Genomic DNA, 18,121 nt, shown 5'->3' with positions numbered 1-18,121 from the left:
ACCTTGGAAAAGAAGACACAAAATCAATTCTAAAAATAAGTCACAATAGAAAAGTAACAGTGGTACGTAGATAAATCCAAAGTGAAATGCAGAGTCAGGATGAGGGTTAAAGGACAAAATTTTAACCTAGCGAATCATCAAGGCCCTACATTCCGTCAATTTTTGTCAAGACACTAAAACTCTGTGCACAAGAAATACAAACAAAAAAAGGACCAAAAGGTACACAAATATTTTTTAAGACAGCCACCTTATGTAGGCAACTATGTTAAGTTGGTAGCCTATTCAGGTAGGTTAGTATGTTGAGGTGTAGGCCTGTAAATTGCAAGGACTTGGCCGTGAACCACGCGGGAGGTTGCACGCCCGTAAAGCCACGTGACAACGGCGTTATTTGTTCCACTTATTAACAAGTATATTTTCCACTCGAATGAGTGGAAAAGAAACAGAAACAGTAATCAAGAAGAAGACGGAGATGGAGAGCATTCCTTCCTCCACCGGCAGCACCAATTTGGAGCGCTGTGAAGGAGACAAGGTTACTCTTCCTAAGGTACAGGGTGATAAAGACGAGGGATTCACCCTGGTTAAAAGCAAAATGGGTATCAGAGGAGGGCGATCCAGGCTCGAGCACAATAAGGATCGCTCCAATTCTCGAAAGGTTGGGTCCACACCTGCGTTTCAACCTGCCTTCAGGGACAGGTTCAAACAAAGACGTGACCCTCAGGTAAGTACTACCCCCGCACAGAACAGACTGGGGACCAGTACTAAAAGAAGTAGGATGGAGTATTCTTTCACTCCACCTTCTGCAAAAGGGCCTGCCAAAAAACCACGGCAAGGAAAGGCAAAGGAAGAGCAGGTAATGACTCATAAACCATTGTTTAAAGTTCTTTTTAGGAAAGCCAACAAGGATTTCTTCACAAACGATGAGGCACTAGAGTTGAGATCACTGATCTGCAACAGTGCCCTCGAACTGATTGAGGAAGAAGATGAGGACCAAGGCGTGGATTTCATAAATTCAGGTCTTGTTGAAGGAGGATCCATGTTCATAATAAGCTGCGGGGATGAACTCACCGTCAAGTTTGTCAGGGACACGCTAAAGAAGCTGTGGGATGAGAGGAAATATGTGGTCTGTGACATTAACGACCTCCCAAAGAAGGCCAAAGTGTCCACATATGCAGTGGGACTCGAGACAAGGAAAGAGTCAATAAACAAACTGCTGAGAATCTCCAACAGGAAAGCAGGTTTGAATATAAAGGATTGGGAACTCGTTGAATACAACAGAGAACCCCACACAGGCCACGGGACTTACCTCTGTTGGGAAGTACCAGAAGCGGATGCTAAAAAACTCCAACAAAATCCAATGATGACACTGGAGTTGAACCGCATCAGGGTGGAAGTCTCCATACCTCCATACCCTTTCTACCAGAGATAATGGAGATTGATAAGGACCTATCTCCACTGACAAAGGACGATGGAAGAGACTCCAATCCAGCTCACACGGATAGAGGTAAGGGTGATGTAGGAGCGGGTGGTCCTGGTGTGGAAGGGGTGATTGTCGATGAGCTTTCTAGCGAATCTGATGATTCCCTTCTGAATCAGGGTTAAACCTTCCTCTTCTCATTTAAGTGACTCACCCCGAGTGTACCATGGATTATTCATGAGACCTGTCAGGGTGTCACAAATTAATATGCAGCACAGTAAGATTGCCACGGCTGAAATTGGTAGGGACATGACTTGGTCTGCAAACATTGATTTAATACAGGAACCCTATACCTATAGGGGCCTAGCAATTGGTTTAAAAAATAAAAATTTTGAACTGTTTCAGGATCTAAGGTATGACAGGCCGAGAGCATGTATTGTGGCTCATAAGGAATTAAGACCAATTCCTATAACCAGGTTTTGTTCTAGGGATATCATTACAATATCAATTGATTTCAGGAGAAGGGGGAGCCACAAAACTTTATATCTGGCAAGTGCAAACTTACCCCACGATGAGCCCAACCAAGGCAGTAAAGGAACTTATATTGTGACGATAATAATATAGGTCTTATTCTGGGCTGTGATGTCAACGCACACAACCTAGCATGGGGTAGCACAGATAACAATGCAAGAGGTACATTCTTGGAATATATATTAAGCAAAAATTTATCCATCCTGAATGTATGCAACACTCCCACTTTTATAACAAAAAATAGAAGGGAAGTATTGGATGTATCAGTAGCCTCTCTGCCTGCCAATTGCTAATTGGGTAACGGAGTGGAAGGTGACACCAGGTAAGATCCCCCCCCTCAGATCATTGTATAATTGATTTTCAGGAGAAGTTAACAAAATAAGATTTAGGAATCCCAAACTAACGAACTGGGAAACCTATATTAATATTATTAATAATATTACAGGATGCATACCTGCTCCTACTAACCTAACAGAGCTGGAGCAGGTTGCTAACAACATTATACAGGTCATAAACTCTGCGTAAGTAGAAGCGTGTCCTGAAAAAATACATCAGAATCGACATCACTGGTGGAATAAAGATCTGGCTAAGGAAAAGGGTCAGAGTATCACACAAAAAAGCCCTGCAGTGGAACTATAAACTGTACTGGAGAGAGTATTTCTTCATGAAAAAAAAAGAATATAAAAAAGAGTTAAGGAAAACTAAGCGTAAAGCCTGGAGGGACTATTGTTTGGAAACAGAAACGATATAACAAATACAGTGCGGCGCTGGCCCGAAGAGAGAGGGACAAAGAGGTTGCAACAAGAGAGAGGGGATGGACTACGGTGTAGTTATGATTGGTACCGGGTGAAGACAGGAATTTTTTTGGGGGAGCTGATTATCTGCACTAAATCAGACATCCTTGGCCTAGGATCATACAAGAGGATTCTTTTCAACATTGGAGACCAATATTCAAGAATAGCATTTCCTCAAGGTCGAAACAAATTTTCTTCTCTCTACAGGATCAGCGTAGCGAGGCAAGAAGACAGGACTTTTTTTTTGGGAGCTGATTATCTGCACTAAATCAGACATCCTTGGCCTAGGATCATACAAGAGGACTCTTTTCAACATTGGAGACCAATATTCAAGAATAGCATTTCCTCGAGGTCGAAACAAATTTTCTTCTCTACAGGATCAGCATAGCGAGGCAAGAATTATCAACTTACATACAATTATACAATACAGTTATCAACCATCGACTTTAATTTGTAATCTTCCGTAATAGATAATAAGATTCATTTAAAAAATAAATAAATAAAAAAAAAAGCAAAAAAAATTTTTTTTTAAATTTAAGAATCTTGTCATTATTATAGAATACATTATATCACCTTTCAAGTACAAATATATTTTTTTAAATTAAAATATATAACACCAGCAAGATAAATCCCCCCCCCCTATAAATGGGCGGTACATTCCTTCAAGAAATACAAGGCAGCCGGAGTGGATGGAATATTCTCTTCCCTCCTTCAACAGGATACACCTAGTCTATCTAGTACAGTGTGGGATCTCCTAAGGAGTAGTCTGGCATTGGGACATATACCAAAATGCTGGAAGGAAATAAGGGTAATTTTCTTATCCAAACCAGGTAAGGCCTCATATCAATTACCTAGATCTTATAGACCTATAAGTATATCTTCTATTTTCATAAAAATATTAGAGAAAATTTTAGATAGATATATTAGACATGATTGTGGAATTAATACAATGATACATCCCAATCAGCATGCCTATTTACCAGGAAAATCAGTGGAAACTGCTTTGCATTCAGTGATAGGCAGGATTGAGAACTCATTATTTGATAATGAACATACTTCTTCGATATCCAAGGGGTGTTTGATAATGCTGATACTTCTTGCATTATATCAGCACTAGATAATTACAATGTTGATCATCCCCTTACTAGATGGGTGAAGACCTACTTGGAGGGAAGGATGATCAATATGTGCGTAGGTGGTAGTACTTTTAGAATTAATGTCAAAGGAGGCTGTCCACAGGGAGGCTGCTTGTCACCTCTTTTATGGTTAATTACAGTAAGCAGTTTAATAGAACTGAATAATTCAGGTTTCTACAGTCAATTATTCTCAAATGATGGTACCATAATGCTCACAGGTAGGGATCCCCTGACTCTTTCACTACTGATAGAAAATTCCATGGGATTGCTTTATGAGTGGTGTTGTGATAAAGGTTTTTAAATTAATCCAGCTAAACTGGAATGCTTGGTAAGAGAGTTGTTGTAATGTTTAGTAGGAGAAGAACATTAGGTAATTTTACCCTAATTTTCAGGGCATAGGATTAAAGTTAGTGGATTCAATCAAATTCCTTGGTGTGATGCTTGACAGGAAACTTGATATAATATTAATAACATTTACAGAAAAGGCACAATATCAATGGTACAATGTAGGAGAATTGTCGGTCAAACATGGCGCCTCAAACCATGGGTAGCCAAATGGCTATATACTGCAATTATTCTACCTAGATTAATGTTCACACCTTTAGTATGGTGGAAAGGTCTAGAAAATAAAGGGAATAGTAACAAATTAAGGTCATTTCAAAGACTAGGCTGTTTGATGATGACAGGAGCATTTTCAACTACACCCACCCTAGCATTTGAAATCATAACCAATACCACACCTCTACACATTGTGGCTAAGGTCAGAGCACTCATCAGCTGCTACAAATTAATTAGCGAAGGCAGCTGGAATCATAAGTGCAATAACATAGGTCACTCGAAAATCTTACAATTATTGAGTAAGGTTAATGGCCAATTATTAAGCGTTCGTGATAAAAAGATTAAAACCCCTTCAGGAAAAAAGTACTTTCAGGTAGTCACCTCTTGTGAATATAATTATAGTGTGGATGATGACCATCGACATAGACTACTATACAGATGGTTCACTTATCAAAGGTAAAGGGAGTGGTGCAGGAATCTACATACCTAAATTAGGAATCAGCATCTCCTCCCCTCTTGGCAATAACTCCTCTGTTTTTCAGGCGGAAATCTGGCCCATTAATGTGTGTTGTAGAACACTTATGGAAAATAAAATTAAGGGAAGGATATTAGAATTTTTTCTGACAGTCAGGCTAGTTTTAGGTCATTACAAAAAGATTTGTCAACCTCAAGACTAGTGGAGGAAATTGTAGATATTATCAATAGGATCTCTTCCAGGTTTAAGAACAAGGTAACCCTTATTTTCTACCCAGGCATTTAACCCCTTGGGTCTTGGTCGCCCACCCTACATTGCTATTCAGGTAAGTTATTACGTTGACTTATAAGTTGGTAACATTACTACCACCTCAGGTAGGCAACCATGGTGTGATGTAAGTTGGTAACATTACTATTCAGGTTGTTGGGATATAAGTTGAAAACACTGCTATTCGTTTAGCAATAACTACCACCTCAGGTAGGCAATTGTGCTGAGGTTTAAGTTGGTAACATTGCTACCACCACAGTAGGCAAGTATGTTGAGGTGTAAGTGGTAACATTGCTACCATCTAAGGTAGGCAACTATGGTGAGGTTACGTTGTTAATATTGCTAATCAAGTAGGTAACTATGCGGAAGCATAAGTTTGTCATAGCTATTCACATAAGCAATTGTTCTGAGGCGGAAGTTAGTAACTTTGCTAACACCTAAGACAAGAAGACTATCATCGCCGGTGACCAGAGGATGAAAAAAAGCGTAAATTTTTATAGTCCATAAAAATAAAATTCTTGATATTTAATATACAAAACATTTATGCATTTACATACCCTTGTCAATAGTAAAATCCTGTCTTGTATTGGTCTTTTCCAATCCTTCATCTTGTTTTTTCATTATTTCGATGCCCTTTTGGTAGAAAATGTTTGGATTTTGTGAATCGCTGTTGTACATTGTCCCTTTAGTTAAAATCTCTGGGTTGACAGAGACCTCTTTATTATAAGTTGTATATTCAGTCTGTTTTGGAGGCACTTTCTGTGTCAGAGGCGATTGTAACATCCTTTGTTTCCATTCTAACAGCCTCTTCATTGATTCCTCTTTCTAAAAATTCAATAAGCCGATGTAAAAAAGATTAATTTATCAATTTTATTGACAAAGTCGTCACCTGGTGAGTTTTCTTTCTGTCAAAATTTTCATTATTGTCGCCATCGTTCGATATATTTTTGATGTTCGCTTGATATTGTTGATCGGGTTCAGGAAGTCGTGCACTTGCTGAACGTTTAAATAATGGGTCGATCTCACTATCTTCATGTCCTCTGAATTTTTTGTTATGTTAAAAATAAAAAAATTATTTGTAAGAATTATTTTTGTACTACCTTGTTCCTTCTTGAGGGTTTAATCCATGGTGGATGTCACTGCCAGGCCGGTCGAGGTTTGAAGTGTTTGTATTAACCCTTTGTTTATTCGACGGTGGCATCCTCATCATACCGGGAGGCGTACTGTCAACTTGAGGCCTCACGTACATAGACGACTGCCTCATTTTCTTCGCGTAACTTTCTTCTGACCAATGAACAGAATCAAATGCTTCTTCTTTAGGACCTAAAATGCTTAAACTAGATTTCGGTCTTCTGGGTAATGTGATGAGTTTAGATTCTTTTTGGGCTGACGGTTGTTGCGGTTGCTTAGCCTCATAGTCTAAAAAGTCAACACTGTGTGGTCGAGGAGGATGGTTGTTGAGAACTTTTGGATTTGAGGTAAAGTACTGCAGATGCTGATAGTGGTTGATTGCATTTGACTGTTGTATGTTATTTCTTAAATGTGTTTCATTGTTGAGCTGCAAATTGCCTTGGTGGTAAAGGTTACGACTGTAAGATTCCGGAATGCTTTTCTCAAAATTTTGAACATTAATTGCCGATATGGGAGGCATATGTGGTGTCTTATAATACGAATGTGTCCATTCTTGAGGATATGCAGTTCTTGCATCTCGCTCTTCTAATGTCTGAAGTTCCGGTGAGCAATTTGGTGAAGGGGCTTCGTTCATCCGTTTAGGTTTGGGTGGGGCGTTAGCGTATAAAGGTTGATTGTCTGAACTATTTGAATTTGTACCTATTCCAACATCAGAAGTGCCATACTGATAATCTCCATAACCGTACGAATCGGAATTTATTCTGTTCGCTGCAGCTGTTTGATTATTAATCGCCTTCGCCATAGGTCTAAACATCATTAAAAAAATACATAAGTTACAGTTACAAACAAACAAAAAGCAATCAATAAAATTACCCAGGTGTTTCTTGGAGAAGTGAAGCTAACGTCAAAGCTTTGACCCATTGAGCCATCAATACATCATTGTCAGCAGCAAAATAATACGTCCGCATGTTGTTATGCTCAGCCTTGAAACTATACTTTTTGTAAACCTTGTCCTCATTTGAACAGGGTGATATTTTATACGAAGGAAGTATAAATGAGCCCAACACCTTTTCTTCGTCAGTGTCTAAAACAAAATATGAAAGTAATGAACATAAATTAAGAAAAGAAGTGAAAAGACATAGTCTAATCTCTTCGAATCATCCTGTTCTGCCTAACCTGGTGGTTGATTTTATATGTAAACATACAAGCCAAAGACACCAGGATAATCAGAAATGACCCAAAACAGGTTTAATTTATTTGCAGCCTGTACATTAAAAAAACCACATAATTTTCGCTGTTTTTTTCTCCTGGTCACAACAGTACCACTGTGGCCAGCGTCCGGAGGACACATGTTAAGAGAAACCAGTAAACGCTGACACTCAAGATGAGGGATTAAATGGCGAGGAGGTCTCAAGGTCATAGTTTTTTAGGGTGATGTGGTGGGTTATCAGAATGGAAAGTGTACACAAGGCTTGGGAAGTAGGGTCAGGATGGATTGTTATCTTGGTGTGGAACTTTTGTCAGCAGATCGATCACCTCAGACAAAAGGAATGTTGAAGTCATTGTGGATAGAGAGGTGGGTGATATAGTAAAGTCTGGGGACTTTTGATCGAAAGGATGTGCTGGAATTGGATGGCTTGGTGGAGCCCCACAGTTCCTTATGTCCAAAGTAGTCGCAGTAATGTCCTAATGTCGAGTTTTCACATCGTCCAATTCTTCTGTTAGTTGTCTCTCGTGTGAGGATTCAATGTCAATCTATGTATAGTAATATAGAAGTCTTAAGTATCTGATTTGAGTAGTAGTTGATAGCTCTATGTTGATGTACAGTGAAGGGCAAGACTGTTTTTTCAATGTACACTGTGCTGTTCTGTCTTGTTAGAATTTCTGCAGTGTGAATACAAGATGAGACCAAGAATGCTCCTTTGTAATACTCCGGTATCCATCTGATATTTGAGTTGGTGCACTGTACTCTGAAGTAGAGACCAGATAAATTCCAGCATACGGTAATAAAGGGGAGGAAGCGAAGTTTACTTAAGACGCTTGAATGGGCTATTAAAAGCCTGTGTCACATCAAGGAACACGTTTAGTTCTCTACGCTGGAGAATGTGGTATCAACGTTTTTGATTCTATGTGATTTTAGGATGGGACATAAACGTTTTAAAGGAATATTTAGCAGTAAAATAAATAAAAACATATGTAAGAAATTAAGAATGGCATTTTGTAACTGATGCAAAGTGATTTGAACCAGCTAATGTGTATTTCATTTATGATAAGCATCTTTATAAATCCAGCTGTCTCTCAATCCTGTTAGGATTAGATGGGGTTTTGGCGGCTTGGATTTTACACACCAACTTGGGCAATTTTGACAAAGTTGGAGGGAAACATGAGTTGAAGTCGGGCACAATGTTTCGCCCATGTATTGGCAACACTGTATTTTTTGGCGCCAGACTAACATCTCCATGTCCAACATGGCTCTTCACCTACTGCAAACTCACCACGAAATGAGCCGTCCCCCGTCATGTCAATCGTCTTCAAATAGCGTCAACGATGCTTAAAAAACTTTTATCCCATTAGGGTTAAATATATGTTGTCTATGGTAGACAAATGTAGCCTTCAAGGTTAGTGGCGGAGAATCCTGTGAGATTAGGACGCAGTTGTGCCCCTGCAGGTTTCCGCCTGTGGCAACGCTATACTTTTTGCCGTCAAAATAAAATCTTCTCGGAACTTCAATCTCCTACTCTTCACCTATTACAACCTCCCCCGGTAAGGTGACATTCCCCGTCAGGCAAAAAGTCTTCAAACAGAGTCAATGTTAACTAAAACACGTGATTTACCTTTTCTGTTACTAGTTTGTCTCAAAGCAACACCAACTAGCAATTTGGTAAAAGGTCAGCAGGAAATCCTGTGAGATTTTGGCGCAGAGTTGCTCTGGCAGTCTTTCCGCCCATGTATTGGCAACACTGTTTTTTTGGTGTCAGACCAAAATTTCCAAGTCAACATGGCTCTTCACCTACCACAACCTCACCACGAAATGTGCCTTCCCCCGTCATGTAAAACGTCTTCAAATAGTATCAACGTTGTTTAAAACTTTTTTAACCCTTTAGGGCCCAATATGTTGCCTAAGATAGACAAATTTAACAAATTTGTTAAAGGCTAGCGATAAATCATGTAAGGTTTGGGCGCAGTGTTGCTTCTGCAAACTTCCCGCCCATTTTGGCAACATTGAATTTTTTAGCGGGAAGATTTTAGTTTGAAATCTTCAAATCTTCACCATCAGGAAGTCGTTCCTTTTATAATTGTTGAGTTTGATATAACACAAATTTCGTTCTAATGTGGGCTTGATACAAGGTGTTCTATTGGCCTATAGGTAACCCCTCGAATTTCTTTCAAGTATTTGTTCATTTTCTCATTTGTATCTTATTCAGCATCTCAGTAAATGGGTAAGTTAAGGTATTTGACTAGATAGGGTTAAACCAAATAGCAAATTGGTGGAGCAAAACGATGGCGAAAAATCGTACATTGTCAACAGATGCAAGGTTTATACAGTCATAAATACACTATCACGTTTGGTGACCACTATTTGAAGTGGTATCCACATATAATGATAATTACCTTTGTAATAAAAGAGGCAATAGTCGGAAAGGACGAACCACCTCTTTTTCCAGAGCATAAGACCATCACTGCCACGTTTTTGAAGCCATCCTTGCAGGGTGACCGGAGTGGACAGGACGCGTTTAACTATAGGAGACTGAATGAGCGTATGGCTTTTGCGACCTCCAATCTTCTTCTGAGGAGTCTGAAAAATGTTTAACGGGCGTGAGAGATGAAGTGGGATTATATAAGATTAAATTAATCACGCTTACCATAGCCATTAGTACGGTATCACTGCGTCCTCCTCATTAAACAGAAGTCGTTTCATCCGTCCAGACCTAAAAAACAGAAAGAAAATCAATTAAATTATTAATTAGATGGATTTTATTATGGGCCGAAATAGCAGGATGAAATTGAAGAATTTTCGACGTTCGGAGCATTTCAAATCCACGGCGAAACAACGGAATCGGCCGTGGGTCAGAACAGGTTTTGAGCCTACATACCAACAACCTTGCAAGCATCGCGTTTCTCACAGTTAATTGCTGTCGAGCCTCTCGATTTGTAAATTTTTACTTTCTTTCAAATTTGGTTTAACAATGAAAGACGTTTTTCTTTTTAAATATTAAGCATGATGACAGACGTAAAAAGCTCCATGGTAGAAGCAGCGATGTTATACCGGTATGTTTCGCGCATAATCCTACCGGATGGTGCTTATTTCAGCATCGTATGGAACACCCAGTCTTAAATTAATAATTACAAAATTTTACAAAACTTCTGTAGTTAGGTCATTATTGATCATTTTGGTTGCCTCTTGTTAGACAATACCAGTGAAGATGTGCAATGACCAAACTGCAGGTTAAGCATGATGTCATCACCTGTCATCCCGCAGACCTACAAATAGTTCAAAAAGAGGACAGTTTTTTTATTACATGTTTTCAAAAAGGGTCATCAAATAAATTTCAAGGGCATGCAGTTTAGAATTAATTATTTCATCGCTGGAATGAAATTAGTAGAGACGTTGATTAGTCATTTAAGCCTTTATGATTTCCAGTACTCTTTTGTTATTGGCAACACTGCATTTTTTGGCGCCAAACTAAACTCCCCATCTTGGAATCTTCACGACCAGGGAATAAGTTTATTTTACAATTGCTTATTTTTATGCAAGCAAACGATAGATCATAATCTAAATATTCTTTATAAATCATCAGAATCCAATTTTTTTGTTTTGGGCAGAACTAACGGTGTTTTCGTGGCCCGTGTGCCATGGTCACGGCCACTTAGATTTCCTTTTAGAATTGGCAAGATTTAATTTAATCTCAGAAATTGGGCAGAGAAAAATATAGCTGGAGACCCAACGCTGAAGACGGGAAATACCGAAACGCGTCTTCCAGACCGACACAGCAAGGGTAGACGGACAAAAAATGATCGGTAACGACCAAATTATAGGTTCATCACCACGCAGACCACAGGGAAAAATCTTACAAAGGCAAAACTTCTTAAATCAATTTGTCAAGTAGTAGGATTGAAAGTGTTAAAACTACTTAATTTATGAGTTAAACGTGGTAAGTTTTTGTCATGGGGGTTTTTATATGTAAAGGAAATCTGTTAAACGCTTGATTTATAAATCTTTCCCACTCGATTAAGGCCCCCTTAGAATTTGAAGGGCTTCGATCCTGTAACAAGACGAGAAACCTTTTATCGCCCTTCGATGAAATTCGAGCAGAACAATTTTAGCTTTAAGTTCGAGATTTAAAAAAAATCCGAAATGCATTTCTTTCATGTCTAAACAATTATTAGCTCACTGAGGAAACCACTTTTGCACTTAAATGCTGACCTTGGAAGAAAGAATTTGACACCCGGATCAGATTGACTGCCATCACTAATCACACAAACTAGAAGAAAAAACAAGATCAGAACTAATGAAAATCGTTACGTATGTTCGTACATTTAAGACATTAGGAGTCCTAGAACAATTTGTCCTGCTAATGACGGGGAAAAACAATTTTCAACCTTTGGCAAAATAAAAGATAAAAGGCTATTTATCAGGATATTTTACCCCGTAGATTGTTGTATGTACATCGATCTACCTAACCTAACCCGTCCGTAACACGTAATCAAACCCTATCTCTATTAAAACTAATCTTAGCCTAACTTGTCCCAAACCTAGCCTTTTAAACAAACCCTAACCTTATACAAGTCCTACCTAACCCAACCTAAATCCGTCTATAACACTACCCTAAACCTACGTGACAATAACAATACCCCAAAACCCCCCAAATCTTACTTACACTGTTTTAACCCGCCCCTAATGCTATTCCGTCTTTAACCACCCCTAACCCTTAAATGAATCTAGCCCTACCCAAACTTTTTATTAATCTAATCCGTAATTCATCGTTTAATACGATCCTGCATATTATTTTCTTATCGTAGGTTAAAAAACGGAATGACATAATAATGATATGAAAAACTTGCAACAAAGGCAGAAAATCAAATAAAAAGTATTTAAATTACGTTTTAATAAATTTTCGGCTCATACAGCTTATTGGCAACAACGCTCGGACACGGCTCTATTATTTTTCGACCTAGCATCGCCAAAAAAAGGGTTCCATCGGTGATCCCAAGGTAAGTCTACCATTGTAAGCGATTCGATACCAATCACCGATTTGACGTGTGGAAACCCCATAAGATTATTTTGTAGGCCACGTGGGGCTTTAAACATTACTTTTCTTCACTCTTATTGTTAGACTTCTTTTATGGACGCAGTGAGTAAATTCCCCAGTTTCAGCATATCGCAATATTCGGAACTGTCAGGTTGATTAAGCCAAAACTAATCTGGCCACTGAGTAGCTACAGAATTATTATGAAGATTCTCTTTCATTCCCAGACTATAAACAATGAAGGAAAAAATAAATTAAAATAATGAATGTAAACATCGTTTTAACCTTTTTGTTAAAGCCTCAAAGTACTTCAGTCTTGAAACTTTTAGGAAATTTCCATGTTACAAGTAGTACTTTTTTTCCATAATATAATATGTTATAATATACATAATATGTCACAAGTAGTACTTTTTTTCATAATAACCTCTTTACAAGGTGTTGTTCAACTCGAGCTGTACAAGGATGGGTCGTAAACGAGAAAATCACCTCAAAACGCAGGACACGAGGAACGTTTCGAACCACTTCAAAACACGCTTTCACATTAATCATACAGACTTGATTTAAGAAAGTCTCTGCTGGATTTGAGACAGACAGGAAAGTTGGAACATAAAAGGAAAAGCGGTTCTACATTACATCCATATAAAAAAAGCTCGTCATCTAAAGAGATGATATCGACCTTTGACGAATTGGGGACCAGGGTAGAAAATTAAAACGGTGTCCCTTGAAACAGAGCGAACGCTAATCTCCTATCGTAATGAAACTTTTAATGAGGGGCACAAAAGGAGGAATGCGGTTATCCAATGTCTCGGCTATTAAAAATCCCCAAAGGTTGACGCACTTTCCAAGGACCCACGGATGTGCGAAGAAATTTCGTCGGTAGCATATTTATATGGGGCGAACAATGCGAGTAACAAGTGGAAATAACGATGACATAAAAAATAGAAAGGTTTAACTTTTCAAGTAAACTTCAGTCATTAGGTCTAGTCATTATAGAAGAAGAACAGTTGAAAACAAGTCATCATAATCAAGATAAAAAATTTTTTCGAACGTACATCAAATGCGCGCTACCAAAACGAATTCAAAATGAGGATTTCTTTGGCTAAGACAATTAAAACACGTACTTTCAACCTAACGTTCCCATGGAGAAGCGAGTCCTATATTGAAATATGTAAGTGATACTTTAACAATCACATTAAAACTTTTAAAGAAAAGAAAATCTTCCGATTCTTGTACTTTGAAACCGGACAGATGGTTTTGGAGGATTCTACTGGGTCTGGGGGTTCCAAGTAAGTATGAAATAGCAGACATTGGTTGCGACGAGAGGAATAGACAGGGTACATAGCGTAGGGCAAAAGTCCTGGGATATGGTTTTATTAAGTCCAATCGTCTTGGATTTGTCCAATCTTCAATTTCTTGAATTCCCAAGACCAGGACACTTGTTTCCAAAGGTTTCTGTTTAGGCTGGAGGTTCAAGTAAGTATCAAATATCAGACTTAATAAGGGTTAATGTTCAGATTTGCATTGATAGTGAAGGTTCTCAGGGAATATAAAAACAGTGTTCTCACACTTGGCTCTGCTTCAAATAAGACGGAAATGTAGTACAAAGAACAGTACTTCCTCGGCGATGAAGCACAGGACAACTTGTTGATATCCTGGTCTTACAAGCGGTCGGTGCATTACTGTTTCAACTCACCTTCCTGGGACAGAATGAGAATAGTAATAAACCAAGCGGGACCGTCCTTTTACAAGTGAAGCCAATTGTGTTACGTGATTGAATGACACCGTGTCTTACACGGGGCGCATGTTGAATACGTTATCACCCTTTTCAAAGGTACGAGTCGAGGAAAAGATAGATAAGGAAGACGGAGAAACGTTGGCATCCGATTCCTCTTTCCAGGAAATTGAAAGAAGGCGTTCGGTCTTTATTCAGCAGTCAAAATGTGTTAACACACATACACATTCAATTAATCAGAGAAAACGAAAGAAGGCCTTCTTTATCAACAAGAAAATCTAAATGACCTTATTCTGCTCTAATTGTACAAAATCCGCACTCGCGAAGGATTACACGGTGTATATTACATCTCGGCGGAAAGAATAAGTTATGAAGGTCGGAGGATAGTAACAAAGTGTACAAACCGTCGTGTACGAACTACAAAGTACACCGGCAGTTTACCGTTTATTCAACTGGGTCGTTTGTTTATGTTAGAATAGATGTTTATGTTAACTCTGGCTTGCGGAGGAGGGTACCATTAGATTGAACATTGACAATGTAAAGCGACACGTCGAGTTATTTATTAACTTTATACATTAGATTACTAGGTGCATTTCTCGTGTCGAAAACAGAATATGACTTTGAGACGGTCTACTACACTTCCTTCCGGGAAGGCGCCTTAATTGGCCTTAATTCTGTTAATTGGCGCAGTTTTATTTTATGCTTTGTAAAAGGGGACAAAAAGAAATGAAAAGTGTGCTGGTGTATTTAAAGATATGATTACTAGCCGTTGACGCTATTTGAAGACTTTTTGCATGAAGGGCACATCAGTTACCATGGGAGATTGAAGATTACAAGATGGATATTTTAGATTAGCGCCAAAAGTTTCAGTGCTGCCAATACATGGGTTGACACTTGGGAGAACACTGCGCCATAAACTAAATGGATTTCGGAAATGGCTAAAACTGAGGTTGCACTGCGGAAATATTAAGCCAGAAAAGGTTAATAACATTGTTGGAGATTCCAGGATGGAGATAGAACTTTACAAGATAGAGATCGAAAATTTCAAGATGGAAGTTTTAGTTTGGCGCTAAAACAAATCAATGTTGCCAATACACGAATGGAAATACGGGCAACAATGCTCCTGCCAAGAACGTATCCCGCTAACCTTTGATACCATGAAAAAACCATGAAACATACACCCGGGTTGTAAAGTGTTGGAGATCAAAGATTCCAAGATAGAAATCTTAAGTTCCAATACGTCTCTATCAGGCAACCTATTGGTCCCTAAAGGGTTATTAAGTGTTTTAAAAACGAGGACACTGTTTGAAGACTTTTTGCAAGGCGAGGGACAGCACGTTTCCTGGGGACGTTGTGTGAGGTTAAGAGTGGGAGATTGATGAAGATTTTAGTTTCGCTCCAAAATAATTCAGTGTTGCCAATACAACAAACGGGCGGAAACAGGCAGGAACAACACTGCGTCCTCCCTAAATTCGCTGTTCTCGCTAACCTATGAAAAAATTGCGTAAGTCCATATGCGTCTGAGGCAGGACGGGTATTAATAAATCATCTGTCAAAATTTCTACCAACCAATTCACTCCAGTGATGGATTCTAAACTGTAAGCACTAAAAATTCATTTCATGACCCTTTTTGAAAATACATTAAAAAACCTTTTGCTATGAAGACTATTTTGTGAGGTTTCGCTTTTAGGTGAGTGGGATGATGAAAACTGTATATTTAATCATTTTGGCTTCTCCTATCCTCGAGGGTTAGGCGAAGAGGAAACGTACCCCCTGAAGGTAAAGAGTTGGAAATAAAAGATTCCTAGAGGGAGATCGTAGATTCCAATATGGATATTGAAGATTTCAAGATGGAGATCTTATTTTGGCGCCAAAAATACAGTGTTGCCAATGTATAATCCCTGTATGTATATCCCTCCAATGTATATAATCCCTGCGGGAGCACCATTGCGTCCTAAACTAACAGGATTTCCCGCTATACTAAAAATACTACAAAATAATAAATTTGACAAAGTGGCTAAAGTTGCCTATCTTGGACAACATATTCCTAAAGGACAACATATTCTATAGTCCTAAAGGATTAAAAAAAATTTAAACAACTTTGACGCTATTTTAAGACTCTTTGCATTACGACGGTAGAACGTTGTAGCAGGTAGAGTTGGCGGGTGGAGATTCGAAGATAGAAATGTTCGGCACTCAAACAATTAAGTGTTGCCAATACACGAGTAAAAACACTGCAAGTACAACACTGCGACATAAATCTAACTGCGTTAACACTATTAGAAATGGGTGGCCCTCGGAGGACCTGACTCATTGAAAAAAAGGGTCATCCTCACCCGGTTAAGAATAGACCATGCGAGGTTGACACAAGGAGACTTACTTTTGGGGCAAACCCCGTGTGTGTGTCCGTCATGCGAGAAAGGTTGCTCGATGTGTCCCACTTAATTGAAGGGTGCAATTCCTTGGCTCCATACAGAGAGCGCGCAGGAATGCCATCCGATTTGGGAATTATGCTTGAGCATTTTGAGCACAACATTCGCTATTTGGGTCCCCTGTTATCATTCTTGAAAGAAATGGGGTTGTTCTATTGTATATAGTAATAATAACCGTATACCTAGTTTGTGTTGAGAATGAATGTATTTATTAGTGCGAATGTACTTATTAGAGTGAATCTATGATGTGAGAAGATCAATGGCGGAATATCGAGTACACCATCGACCCTCAATTAGGTTTAGTTGTATAATAGGTGTAAAGGGTGATGGAAGAATATTGAGCATCACCCTAATTGAATGAATCGTTTGTAGTAGAGAATGTAATTAAGAATGAACGTGAATAGGAATGGGTTTGGAACTGCAAGCATTGAGTGCTGAATTGACCTAGCTATTGACAGCATACCACCCCCCTAACCACTACCTCCGTGGCTGGACGTATAAGACTGAGGTCGGCCCCCGGACCGCCATCACCCGGAGTGGGTGATTGTCGAGCCTGCCAGCAGTTTATTGTAAATAGCAAAAGCTGGAATAGGCTATAAAAAAAATTTTTCATGACACGGGCGGTACGTTTCTTGGGGAAGCTGTAGTAGGTGAAGAGTTGGAGATTGAAGATTCCAAGATGTTGGTCGTACTAGTTGGAACTGAAGATACAAGATTTTAGACTGCCTCCAAAACAATTCAGTGTTGTCAATAAACTGCAGGAACAGCATTACGGCCGCCCTAAAAATCACGGGATTTCCCGCTTACAACAAAATTGCTTAAGTTGTCTCTTTAACAACCGGTTATGAGCATTCATAAGGAAAAACCGCTGACTCTTGCACTTTTCCCCCATTTGTCAGATTTCAATTTGAATTTGTCATCAAGCTTAAAGAATGGAATTAATTTTGAGAAAAAACAAACGACACGCAACGTATACATATAAATCACTATACTTGGGTCTGTTGCCCGAAGTCCCATAAAAAAAGAGCCGTTCGGAAATACATATTTAAACAATTGAAATTACCGAATTAAAGGGACAGTTACGTGAGTTGCCTCAACTCTCGATATCCTATAAAAAAGAGAAAGTGTTATAACTAAACATGACCGCGAGTTCAAGGATTCTTCGAGTTCGCAAACGTTCTTTCGCCCTCGCTCGAACATTCCAGGGGGAGACAAATGAAAGCCTGATACAAGTTTTACCTTTGAAACGGTTTCGTCCCAATCCCTGAAATCCAACGGATTTGCCATTTGGTTCAAACAAAACAGCCTTGTAATTTTCAATTCGATCGTGATACTCGAAAAACCAATATTTATTGTTTACACTTTTCCCCGCCTTATAAACTATCTTATTGTTTGGAATCCGG

The 18,121-nt window shown here is 38.9% G+C and overlaps 2 protein-coding genes across 7 annotated transcripts in view; one reads left to right on the top strand and one right to left on the bottom strand.

Moving 5' to 3' along the window:
* Positions 1-18,121, bottom strand: part of LOC106667180 — a 77,708-nt gene that overhangs the window by 18,512 nt on the left and 41,075 nt on the right. For 3 of the 4 annotated variants that reach the window (XM_014394940.2, XM_014394941.2, XM_014394942.2), the window contains exons 3-8: positions 10,170-10,235; positions 9,919-10,102; positions 7,180-7,390; positions 6,276-7,112; positions 6,065-6,215; positions 5,733-6,000 (exon numbers count right to left, since the gene is read on the bottom strand). In XM_014394940.2, coding sequence (XP_014250426.1) covers positions 5,733-6,000; positions 6,065-6,215; positions 6,276-7,112; positions 7,180-7,390; positions 9,919-10,102; positions 10,170-10,178 — 1,660 coding nt within the window. In that variant the 5' untranslated portion in view covers positions 10,179-10,235. The remainder of the gene's footprint in view (positions 1-5,732; positions 6,001-6,064; positions 6,216-6,275; positions 7,113-7,179; positions 7,391-9,918; positions 10,103-10,169; positions 10,236-18,121) is intronic. The other variant, XM_014394943.2, reaches the window with a different exon arrangement.
* LOC106667182 lies at positions 305-3,249 on the top strand. 3 transcript variants are annotated; one of them, XM_014394947.2, is made up of 3 exons: positions 305-1,501; positions 1,933-2,267; positions 2,391-3,249. In XM_014394947.2, exon 1 carries the CDS (start codon positions 425-427, stop codon positions 1,424-1,426), a length of 1,002 nt encoding a protein of 333 aa, XP_014250433.1. In that variant the 5' UTR covers positions 305-424; the 3' UTR covers positions 1,427-1,501; positions 1,933-2,267; positions 2,391-3,249. The 3 variants fall into 3 exon arrangements, with proteins under 3 accessions (XP_014250433.1, XP_014250431.1, XP_014250430.1); XM_014394945.2 differs by having other exon boundaries at positions 305-2,107; positions 2,190-2,267; XM_014394944.2 differs by having other exon boundaries at positions 305-2,267.

Source organism: Cimex lectularius, unplaced genomic scaffold, assembly GCF_000648675.2.
Source record: "Cimex lectularius strain Harlan isolate CLEC.00 unplaced genomic scaffold, Clec_2.1 scaffold207, whole genome shotgun sequence".
NCBI classification, from domain to species: Eukaryota; Metazoa; Arthropoda; class Insecta; order Hemiptera; family Cimicidae; genus Cimex; species Cimex lectularius.
This window is presented reverse-complemented; position numbering and strand designations above follow the sequence as displayed.

Excerpts from the sequence above, each read along its gene's own strand:
- LOC106667182 (XM_014394947.2), top strand. The coding sequence starts at position 425 with ATGAGTGGAAAAGAAACAGAAACAGTAATCAAGAAGAAGACGGAGATG.